General features: G+C 26.6%; 1 protein-coding gene across 1 annotated transcript in view; it reads left to right on the forward strand.

Moving 5' to 3' along the window:
• The window catches only part of LOC107443634 (platelet glycoprotein 4), an 80,406-nt gene extending 67,840 nt beyond the window's left edge, over positions 1–12,566 (forward strand). The window contains exons 10-14 of the mRNA XM_016057570.3: positions 2,546–2,619; positions 2,886–2,937; positions 3,273–3,425; positions 5,018–5,150; positions 8,422–12,566. Of these exons, the coding sequence (XP_015913056.1) occupies positions 2,546–2,619; positions 2,886–2,937; positions 3,273–3,425; positions 5,018–5,149 (411 nt within the window). The 3' untranslated portion in view covers position 5,150; positions 8,422–12,566. The remainder of the gene's footprint in view (positions 1–2,545; positions 2,620–2,885; positions 2,938–3,272; positions 3,426–5,017; positions 5,151–8,421) is intronic.
• The last annotated feature ends 4,594 nt before the right edge of the window (positions 12,567–17,160 follow it).

A 17,160-nucleotide genomic window follows, 5' to 3' on the forward strand; every position in this document is an offset into this window, starting at 1 on the left:
TTTATGTAATAATATATACACACACACAAAACAAGTTGCAATCCGTCCCAAGTAGTCTTCGCCGTCTGATCCGCAATAAGAGCCTTAATTATTGCGGATCAGCCTTATCCAGTTTCCTTTTTTAACGACTTAGTCCTTATTCACCGACTCACTAATCTGAGGCATTTCACCATATGGACGTTTTGCGCTGTTTTCTGAGTAAGCATTGAGTAGCCGTTATGAAAATATCACATTATTCGCAAGAAGAAAAAAAATATAAATAAAAAATCATAAAGCAACAGAGCCTTCGGAATATAGCCTTTATGGTTTAAATGTCTGGTTTTTAAAGTTCAGTAACACAGCCAGCTTCCTACATGGTTTTTCTTTTTTGCAATCCAATGATTTCTTTAGTCAAGGACAGAAAAATAAAAATAAAAATTGGTAGTCAATTAAAACGAATATTATTGTGGTCAAGACAATATTTTCGCCACACTAGTAAAATTGATCAACATCCACGAGAATATTGTATCTGATGATTATAAATATTTATAATATTTGCTTTATTATTGTAGCCAATATTGATAGAGATATTATTATATTTCATGGGATAGCTATCGTTACCGGTAAAAATTGCGACATAATCCTATTCGATATTTATTATTTTGATATTTTCATTTCATTTATAATATTTTCATTCTCCGTAATTATCGTATGCTCGATATTTATTATATATTGTGCATCGTATATTTAATATAATATTCACGATACATCGTGGATACACATTTTAAAAGATCGTTATCCCGATATCTGAAAAAATTTATATTTTACGGCATATGAATTATCGTCCATCTTTACTGAATATTTATAAATCTCTGTAATCTAAATTTATTTCAAAATTTTACTTACATAAGAGTTTAATATAATTTTAAAATTTATTGATATGGTTAACTAAATTGTTTGAGCATTGTTTCTTGTTTTATCCACAGCATATCTGATTGATTTGTTTTACATTTCACCCACTTTTCCTCCTACACCCCATCCAAGTAGCATATTAAATTTTGAAATTAGGAATTAATTTTTTTTAAAAATTAAAAAAAAAAACTACCAATTTTTTATTTTTTATTTGCTCATTTACCAAATTCAATACCTGCTTTAATTCTTTTTTCGTAAAAACTGGAACAGTGCTTTATGGCTTTTAATGCTGCCATCTAGTGGAGTAAATAGTAATATAAAATTAGCAGCTATTGTTTTATTAATATAGAAATTAACAAAAGCTTATTATGGAACAATAATACATAAATTACATATTTTATAAATACTAGCTAATATATATCTTTATACACTACGTATTTAATGCCTAGTAGTAGTAGTAGTCTTAAAGGAAACATTGTTATTAAATTTGCAATGCGTTTGATGCTGTGGTGCTGCCATCTAGTTTCAAGTAGTGTGATTGTTAAAGAATTTTTATGAATTTTAAAATTGCTTTGCTCAAAAAAAATTAAAACCTTTCCTTAAAATATATATTTATTTTTTTATCTTCCACTTAAAATAATAAAAGAAAATATATACTAGTTACAAAGATTTTATTAATTAAAATTTTTTTTAAATTAAAATTTGAAATATTAAGTTCTTTCGTTTCTCTTTTGTATAATATTGCATACAAAGTTTCCAACATTCGATAAATTTATTGGTGAATTTTAAAAGTTGAGATTTCTCTATTAGCATCTCACTTGCAATCCTTAAAAGTATTTTTAAATTTGTTTCTATTTTTTCTTAATCAAAAAATAAATTTTTTAAAAGGAGGACTAGAAATTTCGTATAAACGATTTTTGTTTGCTCTTTGAGTGAATATATGCATGTGTATCAAAGATTTACGCCTTTTAGAAAAGCTTTGGACTTGTTAAGACTTCTTTTTTTTTCTTCTTGCTTTTAGATATATTGATTAATTTGATAATTTTTAATCCTAGAAAAAGATGCAAACAGCTATATTATTATTAATAACCATTATATAAACTTATGTTTTAAGTAATATTTAAATCGAGCATTTAATAAGAATTTATACACGCTTTTCCTAATTTCAATTACTCTGAATATAATAATAGACTTTAAAATATGTAATACAAACTTCAAATATTTCCGTAAATGTAACTTTATTTTAATATTATCAAAATTTTTTATGTAAATCATACCAAAAAATGACTAATTGATTCTGAGAGGTTAATTGTTCGAATATTTCGCAGCAATGAAATGTCACTGTAAATATTGCTCTCAAATATATAGTTTTAATTAAAAATATAGTTCAAATATGGAGTTCAGTACTAAAATGAAATATAAGTTAAAATTCTATTGCTCTAAAATATTAAATGGTATCTAAAAATATAATTTTGATATGTAATGATGTGCTAAAATATACTTTTAATAATATACTTCAGTTTTTTCGTACTTTTTTTTGGCGTGATAAAAGGTTTTTGTGTCACTGTTGTTAAGATTTTTTAATTTGTTTGTAAAATTTAAAGTAGAAGTCCAAGTTTAATTTTTAAGTATTCAAAGTAATTTTATTTTGCAGATAACAGGCTTTGTGCTCAATGCAGCATTCAGAGTACAACTCAATGGAGTAGTTCGTAGGCTACCTGATTATAAGTAAGAACATAATGTTTTTTCCAACTGTTATTTTAATCGTTCAATCATGTCAAAAATAACAATAAAAAATATTATTTCAGATAATGATTAAAATACTTAAAAATAAATTTTTTAAAATTAAATTAACAATGGGAATGCTTCTTTTTCCTACCAAAAAATAATTTATCTTAGTTCTGGAATTTTTTTTATAATTTTGAAGATATGTAATAAATTGCGTATTGGTAAAATATAATAAATTGTGTAATAAGTTTGTTTATATTTTTCAGAACCTTGCAAAATGTCAAGGAAAATATAGTTCCTGTTCTATGGATGAGTGAAGTAAATAATTTGTCATTTTCTATTATTAATAAATTCAATATAATTAATTAATAAAATATTATAATTAATTACAAATTATTTTTAGAAAATTACTTATTAATATTGTATGTAGTGTTATATTTACTAAAATTATAATTAATTATTAATTGCAGTTAAAATTACATATTAATATTTTATGTAATATTATATTTATAGTATTTAAAATTATAATTAATCATTATATATTACGATTATTAATTAATTATAAATCTTTTTAATTAATATCAATTATCTTCGAATTATTTTCTATTTTTCTTTTAATATAGTATTAATAAAAACAATTTTTTACTTTACAGGAAGCTCAACTTGATGTTTACTTTGCAAATTATTTTAAAACACGAGTTCAAACTCCTATTTTAATGTTCAGAGTAGCATCCATTATAGCTATAGCTTTCGGAGGAACGTGGATTTTAGCTGCCTTTGTATTCACGTTTTGCATCAAAACAAAAGTGAGTGAAATATTACGATTTCTAGTTCTTGCCCTTTTTGCTCACAATAATTTGTACCATAATACTTGGGAGCCACAGGAGGACTAAATAATGATGATTAAATCTGATTATCACCATTTCTTTAAATACACTTCATATGATATTGTAATATTATTTATTTAAATTAAATATGGAATTATTATGAATATTATGTAATAATTAAAGAATTATTTTATTTAACATTTGTTTCTAAAAATTGTTCTTCATTTTAAAAATGAATATTTTTTGTAGTATTTGATATGTTTTCCGAGATGCTTAAAAAAAATGCCTAACACTAATAATATCAAGTTTTTTTAATTACTTGAAATTTTAAAATTTTGAAAACGGTGGTACTTTTTCTGAAAAATTGGCCACTGGGAGAAGTAAATCTTAGAACGGACCACTGACCAGTAGCAAAATATTCTAATTTTGCCTATTTCACATACAGGCGCTTCACTCCCTTGGCACTAATTTCCAATTACCTTTCACGGATTTCCTTTTTAAAATAAAAACACAAGTTTCATTAGCCATAGGAGCCATAGAAACCTACTCTCCTTTGTTGTTTTCAATGTTTTTTTATTTCTTTATTTTTTGTGTTTTTTATTTTTTGCTTTTGAGAAATACATGACAGAATAAATGACAGAGTGAAATAATGATAAAAGCTTTACTCGAATATCTTAAAAACTTATAAAGTTATATCAGAAAATCAAGCAAAAAACTTGTAACGATTACTTCAGTTGTTACAAATAATAGATAAGGTAATGGCGAATGACAGTCAACTTTTTAATCGCCATTTGATATATTAAATCGTCCTCTGGCTAATGGCGGTCGCTACTCTTACCCTATATTACTTCGAACTTTCATTTTGGCAATGATTTTTGAAAGCACTACCGATGAATGAATTTTATTACTGTGGTAAAATTCATGGAACAAAAACCTACTGAGTGGACAAGCCATAAAAAATCTTTTAAAAATTATAAGCTCTATTATTTAAATGGGACGGAGATATTTTTGTACCAAGAAAATATTTTTCTTTATACTATTTATACATACAAAGTAATTTTTAGGCATTTTTGAAACTGAGCTGTAACCTATACCCATAGAAATATCCTATGGGTATAGGTTACAGCTATAGGCAGTTTTCTTATGCATATTCACTATGGTATAACCTATACTATAGTGAATACCCATAGGAAAACCATTTCAGTTCTATCTTATTTAATCGAAGAGTGAATATAAAATGAATTATAAAGAGACCCATCTATGTTCAATAAATTTCACATATGCTGTTGTCATAAAAAAGAAGAAAATTTACTTTTTCTGAAAGAAAGTTTTACAAAAAAATTTTTTTCTCTTTTTCAGATAAGTTACAATCATTTATAAATAATGTAACGTATTTTCATTTAAGTCGATAATGATTTTATTTTCATTTATTTATTCCGAATTTTTACCATAAGATATATAATATGTATGTATTACAATTCACAAATTTTTTCTAACATACTGATGAATTTGCAAAACCTAAACAATTTATATGAAACAGACATAAATTGTAATATAATTATTTGTTCCAGGTTAAACCTGAAACTTTGAAGCATTCAGTATTCTTGAAGACGTTAAATTCTGTCTATACAAGTGTTGCATTATGGCCACCACCTGAAGAAGAAGTTAAAGAAGCTAATGTCAGTGAGAAAACTTATTTATAAAGTAAGTTTAAAATAATTTATCACATATTATATTTATTAATCAGTGGAAAAAATTAAAATCTTGTGGAACTTAATAAAAATTCTGTTCCTTATCACTAAGAAATAAAAATTAATTTTTTCTCAGTGATAAAACACAGTTATAGTTTCTCTACGGTAAGAACTCCTCCCTCCACAAAGTCTGAGGCTGTCTGCTGCTATTTAAGCAAGAATAGCACAATTCAAGGAGGTAAGCTTCTTTTCACTCTTGGGCTAACACAATAGACCGGAGAATTTCTCTAGGCGACTTGAACCAAAACCTGTCATAAACAATGACTCTACACCCCTACTTGAAGTAGTTATAACTCGTTACCATAGTCACCGCCACGGGTCCAGACTAATTGCTAGGGGAGTTCTTACTTTAGACAAACTATAATATTTGTTTGAAACGCCGATTTTTACGAAAAAAGAAACGTGCTTTTTCTTTAAACAAAAATCAATTGAAAAACAAAATCACCCAAAATTTCTTTATAATATTGAATTGTTCGAGAAGTTCATGCCGATGCATACATTATCTTACAAAAACGGCACAAACTTTCTGATTACCCAATACTATATATTAAAAGTTATATAGATAATAATCTAACAACATATCCTTAAACATCTAATAATCATATAATAACAATATACAATAAATGTAGTGTAATTACCAATTATTACCTAACAAATGTTATATAATAAAAAATTATTAAGATTGAAAGAAAAGAGAATATAACTGAGCGTGAACTACAAGTGTATAGAAATCTTAATTCAAAATAATTATATAAAGAAAAGAACAACACAGAAAAAAAAATTAAGAAGACGAAAGTAAAAAAATCATAAAAGTAGGATAAAAAAAAGTTTTTAAAAATGATTGCATATATATATATATATATAAATATATATATATATTGTGATTATTCCTTATAATGTTTCATAAATATTCTACCATTTATAAAACTTTAATATGCGTATAATATATACAAATTTTTATAGTAGATATTAATTTTTATAATATATATTAATTGCATAGTACTCTTGTCACAACTAGTATTTATAATGCAAAACTTAATTCTTTCTTTGAAGAAATACAGTCAAGGCAAAAAAAAAAAAAAAAAAAATTTCATCCTCTCTACTGTATGTATAGTTACATATTAATTTATTCCATATATTTGGTCCGTAAATTAAATTATGAAAGGTTATAAAAATTCTCTAAATTCACTTTAGGTTTAGCTTATTAGTTTTTTTTTTTTTTTAATTTTGAGCATAGTATAAATATTCTTCTTAACGTTCAATATACTTCTTATAAATAAACAAAAAAACTTTTCTGTAAACAAAAAAAAACAAAAAAAAGAAGAAAAAAAAAAGAACACTTAGAAATCATAAATAAAAGAATACGCAAAAGAATAAATTACTTTTATTCATTTTGTAGATAAAGTACGATAGATAGGTTCTATATAGATAGGTTTTGTAGATACGTTCAATGATTGTTTTAAAATATATTTAAAGACATTAAAAAATTCTTAATACATCATATTTTACTCTTTAACAGTTACTCATTAGTGCTTATGAATAGTTTAAATATTTGAATGTCTCAAATTATTCTCGCCATCACTTGTTTATAATATTCATACCATGCTATTTAATGCTCCATACCATACTACTTAGCTATGAAATTTCAGTCATACAATTTAAGCAATTCTAAACCCAATATCAAGCCTTATTTTGTCCTTCTCATAATTAAATTTAAAAACGAATCTTTCAATTAAGGAAGATTAATAAATTTTCGGCATTCTTCGAATATGCTATACATCTTTTTTAACTATGTAGTTATTTTACACATCGATAGATGGCACCACTAAAGTTCCAGAATTTCTATTGAATTTTATACTTATTAATTGTAAATTGAGAAGTAAGCTAATGAAACTAATTGCGTATTGTCGGTTATTAAAGCGACTAAAATAGACATGGCTGTAACTCTTCACTGAATCAAAAATAGCTAATAATTTAATTCTATTACTTATTAACAAATTCAAAATATTTTGATATTTTAGTGGTGCCATCTATTGATTCCCAAATGAACTATACAGTTAAGTGGGGTAGCTAACATATTGGAGATTTTTTACAAATGGACTTTAGGAACGTTTTCTTGTGAGAATTATCGCTTTAAATAATTTTTCTAATTTAACAAAATATGCATTATACGCATGTACATTTTATTGAAGTTAAAGATAAAATGCATAGAGGAAAATCAAGGCAAGATACGTTGGATCCAGAGACATATTAAAGAAGATAAATCCCTCTAGCCAAATTAGCGAAAAAGAAAGCGATGTGTCATTGCTACACATTTGGGGCTTCTCCTACTACTAGCGCCCCGACAGTTTTTGCAACATTTTCCCATTCTTATCATAGCAATTGAAGACTCGCACTATTCAAATTTTTTTTTTATTTGAAATATAAGTAAATAATATTTGAGCTGAATACTCTTAGATGCGTATTTTCAAAATTGAAAATGTTTTAAAAATACCAAAATAAGTACTTTTTTTCTTGTAATGAACATTTACTTTCTATGAAAAGCACTAGATAGCAGCACAAAACTATAATTAACAGTTCCATAAAGTTTTTAACTCGTTGTAATCAAAGATATCGATTTACTATACTATAAAATTTTCTTCTTTATAAAGTTGACTCTTTTTTTCCATGAAAAAATCTTAAAACTATTTTAATGACTCATGAATCATGAATAGCGGGAAAAGCAAGATTCGTACAGTTTATTCTTGGAAGGAATAATGAGAAACTTTAATTTTTATCTCTGTCACTTGAGAGCAGCATCAGTAAGAGAAGGCAAGCTCGTTTTAAATTTTAGATACGTTTTTAAAGGTGGACTGGTGTTTCTTTTTTACTCCTCCTTGGTTAGATCAAAGTAAACCACCCAGAAGATATTCCACTTGGCAAAATCCCCTGAAAAGTGCTTTTCCACTCATCATTTTGTTCTACCTCTAAAATGCTCATAAAACCTTAGATTAGGTAGGTTTATGAAGCGTCACATATTGGATGAATATTTTATTGTATTTGATTCTATTGTAAAAACGTGGACTCACAAGTTTAAATAATCATCGAGTGCATTTGAATTTCTTTTAAAATCATTTATTAGTTTAAAAATTCCCCTGCATAATTTTTAAAACTTCTACTGATTGAACTTTTTTATAAACTGAATGTACATAGTTTTTAAATAGCTATTTTTATCTATTTTCAAGGTACTCTGTAGCTATTGGCATTCATTTTCCTGGCCACCAAAGATATTAGAATGGACTAACTCTCGAGCATTTTGATGAGTAACAATCATCTTTCATCTTATAATTTAACCATCAAAGAATTATTCATCCTCATTCTCACAACGAGAAGCTCATCAATTTTACTCAAAAATTATACCTGTCCCATTAAAGCCGGAATTTTGATGTCTAGTCCACTGGAACCTCAAAACGACAGTATTTGTAAGTTTAAATATGCTGCTGACTAGGACACCACCAAAAGACAATCACTTTTATATAGTTACACAAGCTCAAACCCACACTTATATTAAAAATTGATATCGACTTTTTATGATAAAAACTATTTAATATATATTTTTTTATTTAACAATATTCCAGCCATTTTGAAATATCCGCACTCATTAACTTTATACCCCCCTTTTTAATATATTATCATTTAACTGACATTTTCTTGAACTATAATAATAAAAAACATTCGATTTATATTATATTTTAATAGATATTGGGAAATAGAAAGATACGAATATATCAGCGACTAAAGAAAAATAAGTTGTGTTAAAATTGTATATAAAGTTTAGGTATTTTGATAATAACTGATGACATCACCTTTAAATTTGCTGAGTCAATTCATAGATGATTTTCTATAACAGTGGTTACCAACTGGCGGTCCGAGGGCCGCATACGGCCCTCGAAGCCTTTTTTCGTGGAGCTAAATTTGACGAACTAAAATATATTAGTTTTTTTTCCCGGACAATTTTTGTAAGAAATCTATATGGGTTTAAAATACTTTTCTTTTGCTAAAAACAACTAATTTCTTCGTTGTTATTTCCTTCTGTGAAATTTATCATACCAACGATGCAAAAAAATTTTTTCTCTGGTTTTGCATCCAAAAAATGTTTATTCAAGAAAATATTTATTATTATTTGTAATTCAATACTTTTGTTTTGTACAACTTGATAAAAATCTGACAGTAATATTTATATTTTTTTCAAACATAAAAGAGTCCGATATAAAATTCTGACGAAGTTGCGGCCCGCCATTTGACTGGTGTTTTTAATTATGGCCCCCGGTCTCATGTAAGTTGGAAACCCCTGTTCTAAAAAGTATAACTATTCTATGAAAAGGACCACAGCAAGTAGTATTCTGAACAAAAAAGAACAGATGGAGAGATTTTAAAGCGTGCCATCTTCAAATAAACGCAGCTGATGGGAATCATCTATAAATTGAAGTAGCAAATTTAACGATGTCGCTAATAAATCTATAATTATTGTATTATATCAGCTTTTGTTGAAAATATTATTGTGTCCATTATTATTTAGTAGTTATACAAATTAAATGCGCGAAAAACAATAAATTATTCTACATTTTTTCTCCGTAAAATTAAACAAAAAAAAAATCCTCGTTGAAGCCTGCAGAAATTCTTTCCATAAGCATGATTTTCTTGAAATCGCGTTTTTCAACGGAATACGTAGTTGTAGTTATATTTTAATAAAAAGAAACAATACTTTTCTGTACTAATATTTTTTTTTCCTACTTTACGATATTCTCAAGTTTCTAGCATTAGAACTTTTGAGTCAAAACAAGTTATTTAAATCCTTTTTTTCTCTTCGTAATATTGCCAATTGTACGCAGTTGCAACTAAGTGATGGGTACGTAAAATACGTTCGAATATATTCACATATTGTGGGTTCGTAGATTATTTATATGCATAAAAAAACTTCTTATAAATAATGATTGCTTAAAGCTTGCCTTTTTTACATATTCTTTCCCATTATTCTACTCTATTGAGAAAAAGTATAAATGAAAATAGTCACTCGTAAGAGAAGAACATTTTAGACTAAATAAACCTAAAATATAACATTATTCGACCAAGATTCATAAATAATAGTTCGACGAAGCTTCGAGTTAATTGCAAATAGGGAAGCTTCAGAATCAGTCAATAACAATTTGATTTAACTTTAAACAAAACTATTGTAGCATTATAATCTCATTAATTAATGCATTGAAATGTCTTATTTCTAATTAAATGAGTTGTTTTATTCGTTAAGATATCATATTTCCGAGTCATTTTGTTCATAATTATAATATTATCTAATCGTTTTTAATTTTAAGTTTTCCTTCATAACTGCTAAGCAAAGAATAAAATGCTTGGAGCGTGTTGGAACTGTTTAAATTTGCTTCAACCTTAATGTAGTGAAATGACGTCCCTGTGTTGCATATATTGGAGACGAAGCAGGTAAACTTCAACGGTGCTTTTATGAAGGCAGGCAGTATATTTTTGTGTTAAGTGTTATTTTGAATAAATGTCTGTGATTCACGTTTTTAACTCATTCATTTGATATCATTATTACTATTTTTGTGATAATGAGTTGATTTCGTTACTATTAAATGTGTAGGAAGATTTATCATCCATCTATTTGTCAAAATATTTTTTCTGTTAGTCTGCTTAAAAAATGTTTTCTTCGAAATCTCGTTGTATTGTATTGTGGATTTTTTCTTCCTTTCTGTGGTGGACTGTTAGTCAAAGTTCGTTTGTTTTAAATGATGTAATTTTCCTACATTCCATGATAATGTTGTTATTCTTTTTTTTAAAGAAATTTTGTTATATATTATGTAATGATGCATTAAATAAATGCTTAAATGTTTTCTGTAAATGTAATAACTACTTAAGTGTTTGTGTTTGTACTTGTACGCAATGGAACATCGGGTTTTTATTACATTATTGAAAGTATTGTAATTCATTGCGTATAGTAAATTACATTATGATTTTGCTCAAATTTATGTTATGCATGAGTATTTAGACTTAGATGAATAACCAATATTATTTTTAAGTTTCAGTTAACGTAAATAGCTTTTTTAATTTTTTTAAAAAAATAAATAAAATCAAACTAGTGTAAACTCTTTGTACTTGTGAAATGAAATGCTCCTGTTCGCAGTATTTTCTATACATGTTTCGGTATATTGTAATTTTTAGTAGCATTTATTTATCTTAAATATTTTACGAGGTATTTCATTTTAGCTATAAACTGTAGCTACAAACTTACAAGTCATACAGTTTAAAGCTAAAAATGAATATTTAATTGCAAAATGTTAAGTAAAATTGTTGTAAAAAATAGCCTTTAATTTTCATCATTTCATTAAAAGTTTTGAAGATATTATTGGGTTATTCAGACCATTCGTTCTGATTATTTTTTTTGGTTTCTTGAAAATACATCGGAATGATATATTTTGTTTACAAACGATATGAGTACATATTCAATTCGGAAAAATAATCCTTCCTGTTAGACCAATTATTGACAGCAAATTATCAAGAAATTGTAAATTAGAAGGATCTTTGACAACTCAGCAATTGTTAACAGAGCACTATTAGGATATTTTACCCTACCCACCATACACACAAGGCTCTCAGGTTTCCAGTGATTTAGATCTTTAAAATATTTGAACTGAAAACATTCAACTCTTTTGCCAGGATAAAATTTACAACAAGATGCTTTTTTTGCTGAAAAGCCTGAACATTTTTGAAAGAGCAGCTTTTCTGTAAGAACAAAATGCACTCATAAAATTGAATAAATTTATACCAAAATTCAAACGTACTACGTTTCATTTTTCTTTCGAAATTGGCGCGAATTTTCCGAATAACCCTACATTAGAATCAATCAATTAGCAATGAGTATCATTAACTGTCTCAATTTTATTCTGAATTGAACTGCATTAATTTCACATATACGCCATAAGTTTTAGTTATAACAATATATAAGTGCTATTAGAAGTTAATCTGAATTTGTATATCTAGAGGAACTTTGAATCAAAATATAATTTTTGATGAAGCAGATTCCTATTGTAAATATATATAAGCTGATTGTATAAATACAAAATTTTATTCAATGCTACGGGTCGGGCTATTGCAAAATGATTTGCTGAAATTACATTTCAGTATTTTAAGATAGAACATATTAGAATAAACTGTATAAACTTGTAGTATTTATTTTTGCTTACCAAAACAAATATCAAAAGATGCATTTATACTATTATTTGTTCCTTTATTTATGAACTTTTATGTTTGTATTTTCTATGAAAAGTGAATGTGCCTTGCGTCTTTATAACTGTGGAAATAAAATTTTAATTAATAATGGTTTCGCACTGATTTTTTATTATCATGAGCTCACAAATGATTAGTGTAAGGTGCATGTTATCCCAGATAACACAGATTGTCCCTGAGATGTCATAAAAAAGTCAGAAGAGGTCACAGCCGTCACAGGTGTGACCGTTTTGAATTGTCCCAAGGAGGTCATACTGTGACTTGGATGTTATTCTGTCTTGTGACATCACATAAAAGATTACATACATATTTATAGAGACTTTTTGTCACATAGTAGTCATAAATATACTTTACTGAGAAGCTTTTTTGCCACTTTGATCCCTTGAAAGTCACATGACTCGTCTTTCTAAAGTTACGCGGCTATTTTTTGCGACTTTTATCACTAAGGTTAGTCCAGTTACTTGAAAGTCTTGCCAGCAGATTTTCGCAAATTCTTAAAATTAAATATGTGAATCACAATAGAGTCACGAATAGTCACAACAATTACATTCAGAAGTATCTTTTTAATCTAATCAATGGCTCCCAAGGCCTCTCAATATGATAAAAAAAAATTTGAAGTTTCCGTAAACGTGTTTGTTAAAAATAAAATAACGTCCACAGCATCAGAAAAAAAAAGGTTTTACTAAAAAAAGATTTTATTAAAAAAAAAATTTAAATTTAACCCTTGTCTAAATTACCGAACATTATTTAAATAAATCTATTTTAATATTATCTTTTTAAAAAAAGAATTTAAATGTCTTTTCCTTCTGTTTTTAAAATAGATGTATACACTTGCATTTTCCTTAAGATACACGATAAAAATTTCAATTCCTGCATAACTGTTATAGCCACAAACAGTCTTGATAAGATTTATTTTATTCAAAAATATTGTTGCAGAGGTGAAAAAATAAAGTTTTTTTACGAACAAAATCATAAACAACAAAAACATCAAAACGAACAAAAACATTGTTGTAATCTTTTGATTTTAAATAAAATGGTTTATGGTTTATTCTACTTATTTATTCTATGCTTTATTCATTTGAACTAATATTGATCATGTTTGCTCTACAAAGATTTATTTTCAGGAAAAATGAAGAAAAATATTCAATAGAATATGAAGAGCTTTGCATCTAAGTACATATTCTGTTCAGACACTTTTACATTTTTAAAATAATTCGTAACTTAAAATGCAAATAATAATTTGCAAAAAAATAATTAGATGCAGTTTGCAAAAATAAATTACTGCAAATTATAATTTGCAATAATTTTCAAAAGCATGAACATCTAAGTATTAGTTAACAAAAAGCAAACGATTTTAAATCAAACGTGAACCATAGCTGCTCTCCTTTTTTTTAATTGTTTTCTCTCTCTGCCTCTTTTTTTTTTAACTCCTCCCCCCCAAGGATTGGCTAAAATTCAGAAAGTTGATGCTTTGATGCCCTTAAAATTGTACGTATAATCGTCTGTGAAATATGTGTTAAAAGATTAAAATTCATTAAATTGTGTTAAAAACGATGAAAACGATTATAAAAGCTTTTGTTTTATAAACGCTTTGTTCTACTTACATTAAAAGTTATATGTTTGCTGCTAATTTTTGATTATGTTCAGTTACTAAGTTGTAATGTATTATTTGGTAAAAAAGAACGAGAATACGGATATTAAGCCAGATCTGTAAAAATGGTTGTTGATTTTGACATCGTTCGTTTAAATCGATATTCGAGGAACCCATATGATAATCCTGACAGCGATTATATCACCAAAAATTGAATATTTCAAAATAAGTGATCAATTTTGTTGAATGTTGAATGCAAACTCGAAAAAAAATTTGATCCTTTTATAGTTTTGTTAATAGACATTGTATTCTAAGCCTGTGATTTTAAGAAATTTGCGAATTCGCCGTGGTTATTTCAAAAACAAAAAATGATTTCTCAACTTCATAAGTTCCAAAAGGAGACAAAGGAGGAGACAACAAAAAGAGAGGAAATAAAAGGGGTGAGTCTTACTTATTTCGTTTTCTTGCATATAGCCTCTTATAATAGCGAATAAGTTAGAAATTTGTGATTTAAGGTTAATTCAATTAAGTTAGTGTTTTAAGCTTGATGATTAAAGAAAATTGATATGATTTGAATTCATTTTCATTGTTCGTTTTCTATTTATCTTTAATTTCTGTTTAAAAGTTCTTTCGTTTTCGAATACTTATTGCGCGTTTGTTTTTGAATGCTAGTCAATGTTATTTCATTTTGATCACATTTTTTTAAAGTTAGTTTTCCCCATCACGATACGGAAATCTGTTGCGCATTTTTTTAAAAATATTTTAGGCATTTTTTTCCCACTAAATACAACATTTTTGAGCGGTTTAGAAGTCAAAATATTTTAATTTTCATTCCAATTCTAAATCATGTTTTTTTATTTGCAAATGTTTACTGGGTCCGTTTAAAATTATTTTAATGGCTCAATTTTGCAATTCTCATTAAACACAATTATTTATTTAACGTTATTAGAAATAAATTTTTAGCACTCTCATATCTGATTTTTCAAAATGAAATATGCTCGTTAGTATGTAGTTCCAGATATCTATACCTTAGAAGCATAATTTTTAAATGTCGTAAGCCTATATATCCTTGCAGACGCAAATAACTGTATAAAATTTAAATCTTTTTACAAGCGGTTTTTAGAAAGAAAAAAGGGGTATCGTTTTATAAATACTAATTTCCTGTTAAAATTCATTAGTATTTTTTAATTTCCCATTTCTGTTCTGAATTATAATGCTTATTGATTGCCTAGTAAACTATGTAGTATATTTCTGCAATGAATATGTGTAGCAACATTTAAAATAATTGAAAATAAAAAACTCAATTCTAGAGTTTAAACTCCATATATTAATTCTTAAAATGCGTTCAAATTGAAATGCTTCAAAAATAAAATAAATGAGCAGATTGCTTTGAAAATAAATTTAAAAATTAGTTAAACAACGAATATTCAGTAGTCTGCTCAAAAGCAGAGTAGTATTCACTTTAAATAAAATTTTTAAATTTTAAATTTAAATGTTATAGCAAAGTTTTTTTTCATTGTAACAATTTGGTAACTTTACAGTATTCTTCTTAGGATTTACTTATATGAAATTTTTATTGTGAGAAGTTAGTCCTTTATAAATTTATAAATGAATTATATCAGCTTTTGTTTTAATGAAAAGAAAATTAATAAAAACAAAATTACTATTTATAATTTCTGAAAAAAATTAGCATTAAAAAAAGGTAAGGAGTTGGAAAAAAATTTACAAAATATTTTTTTTTAACTATCTGTTAAATATAATTTTATAACAAATATATTTGATAATTTTTGGTATCTTCGATTTCGTAAAGTTTCTTCCGTTTTTTTTCACTATCTTCCGGACATGATTATAACTGATTATGACAATCCAACAACTAAAACTCGTTAAACAGTGAGAGGGAATTATAAGAAACCATTCAAATCTTCTTCTGATAAAATATTTGAGTCTTCAAAAGCTGGAAATTTTTTCATGTTAGAAAATTTTTACGTGTGAGAATTTTTTTTAATTTTATTCTTCCGAAAAACTCCCATAGACTAAAAAATCATAAAAAATAAAATCTTTTTTTCATAAGAAATCTTAGATATGGCACTTATTTTAATGACCAGATAGACTAATTTTCAAAAGAAATAGCTAGAACAGTTTTTACAATACTTATTTTCATATGTGAGTCAATTAGTCACACGAGTCTGGTTTTCACATGTTACCCACTGAATCATATAGTATCACAATAATTTAAATTACTACTTTTTATCCTACTATTTATTTATTTTCGTCTACTAATTTGAGTTTACAAACATTATAGACGGATCATTTTACAAAATGAAATTTCGTGATTCATTAATTGTTGAAGAATTGTTTAACTCGAAATGAATGTTGAAGGATGACTCACCGGAAAGGAAATGTTTTTACTGTTATTATTCCTTTGTTTTTCAAGAAACTTGACTTATTGTTTTTAGTGATAAGAGAACAGGTGACATTTAAAAACGAACATTTTAGAATTTTTCAAATTAGATTGCTTTGAAATTCATTAATTTTTTACAAATAGTTCAGCTTAATTTTGAAATATGATAAATTAAAGAAACTTTTTTTTATCGTTGCAATTTCATGACTATATTATTTTGGGTGGAGAAATGGGAGAATATTGATGAAAAAAATGCATGTCATTTCTGCAGAAATTGGTAGATTAAAAAATCTTCTAAACTTTTGTAGATATTTGTATTTAAACTCAATAATTATTGTTAAAAAATGTTTCATTCTAAACCTAAGAACTGCAGATATTGCTAATTCGACCATAAAAGTAGGAAGAAAAAACTTGTATTGTTCAAAACATGCAAGTTCTAATTCGCTAACAAAAATGCGAACATTTGAATTTTTTTATATTTTTTGCTTGTACTGACCACAGTGCTGACGTGAAATATCCTCAGTGGTAGACGGATGATGGGTTGCGATTCTCTTGCAGACAGGCCAACCGTGGGAGGTTCTCCTGGTCTTCCTCTCCATATAACGCAAATGCGGCTTAGTTCCATCAAAAAGTCCTCCACGAAGGCAAATTTCTTCCTATACTTGAACCCAGGAGTTCCCGTGGTATCTGGAT

This window comes from Parasteatoda tepidariorum, chromosome X2 (assembly GCF_043381705.1).
Source record: "Parasteatoda tepidariorum isolate YZ-2023 chromosome X2, CAS_Ptep_4.0, whole genome shotgun sequence".
Lineage (NCBI taxonomy): Eukaryota > Metazoa > Arthropoda > Arachnida > Araneae > Theridiidae > Parasteatoda > Parasteatoda tepidariorum.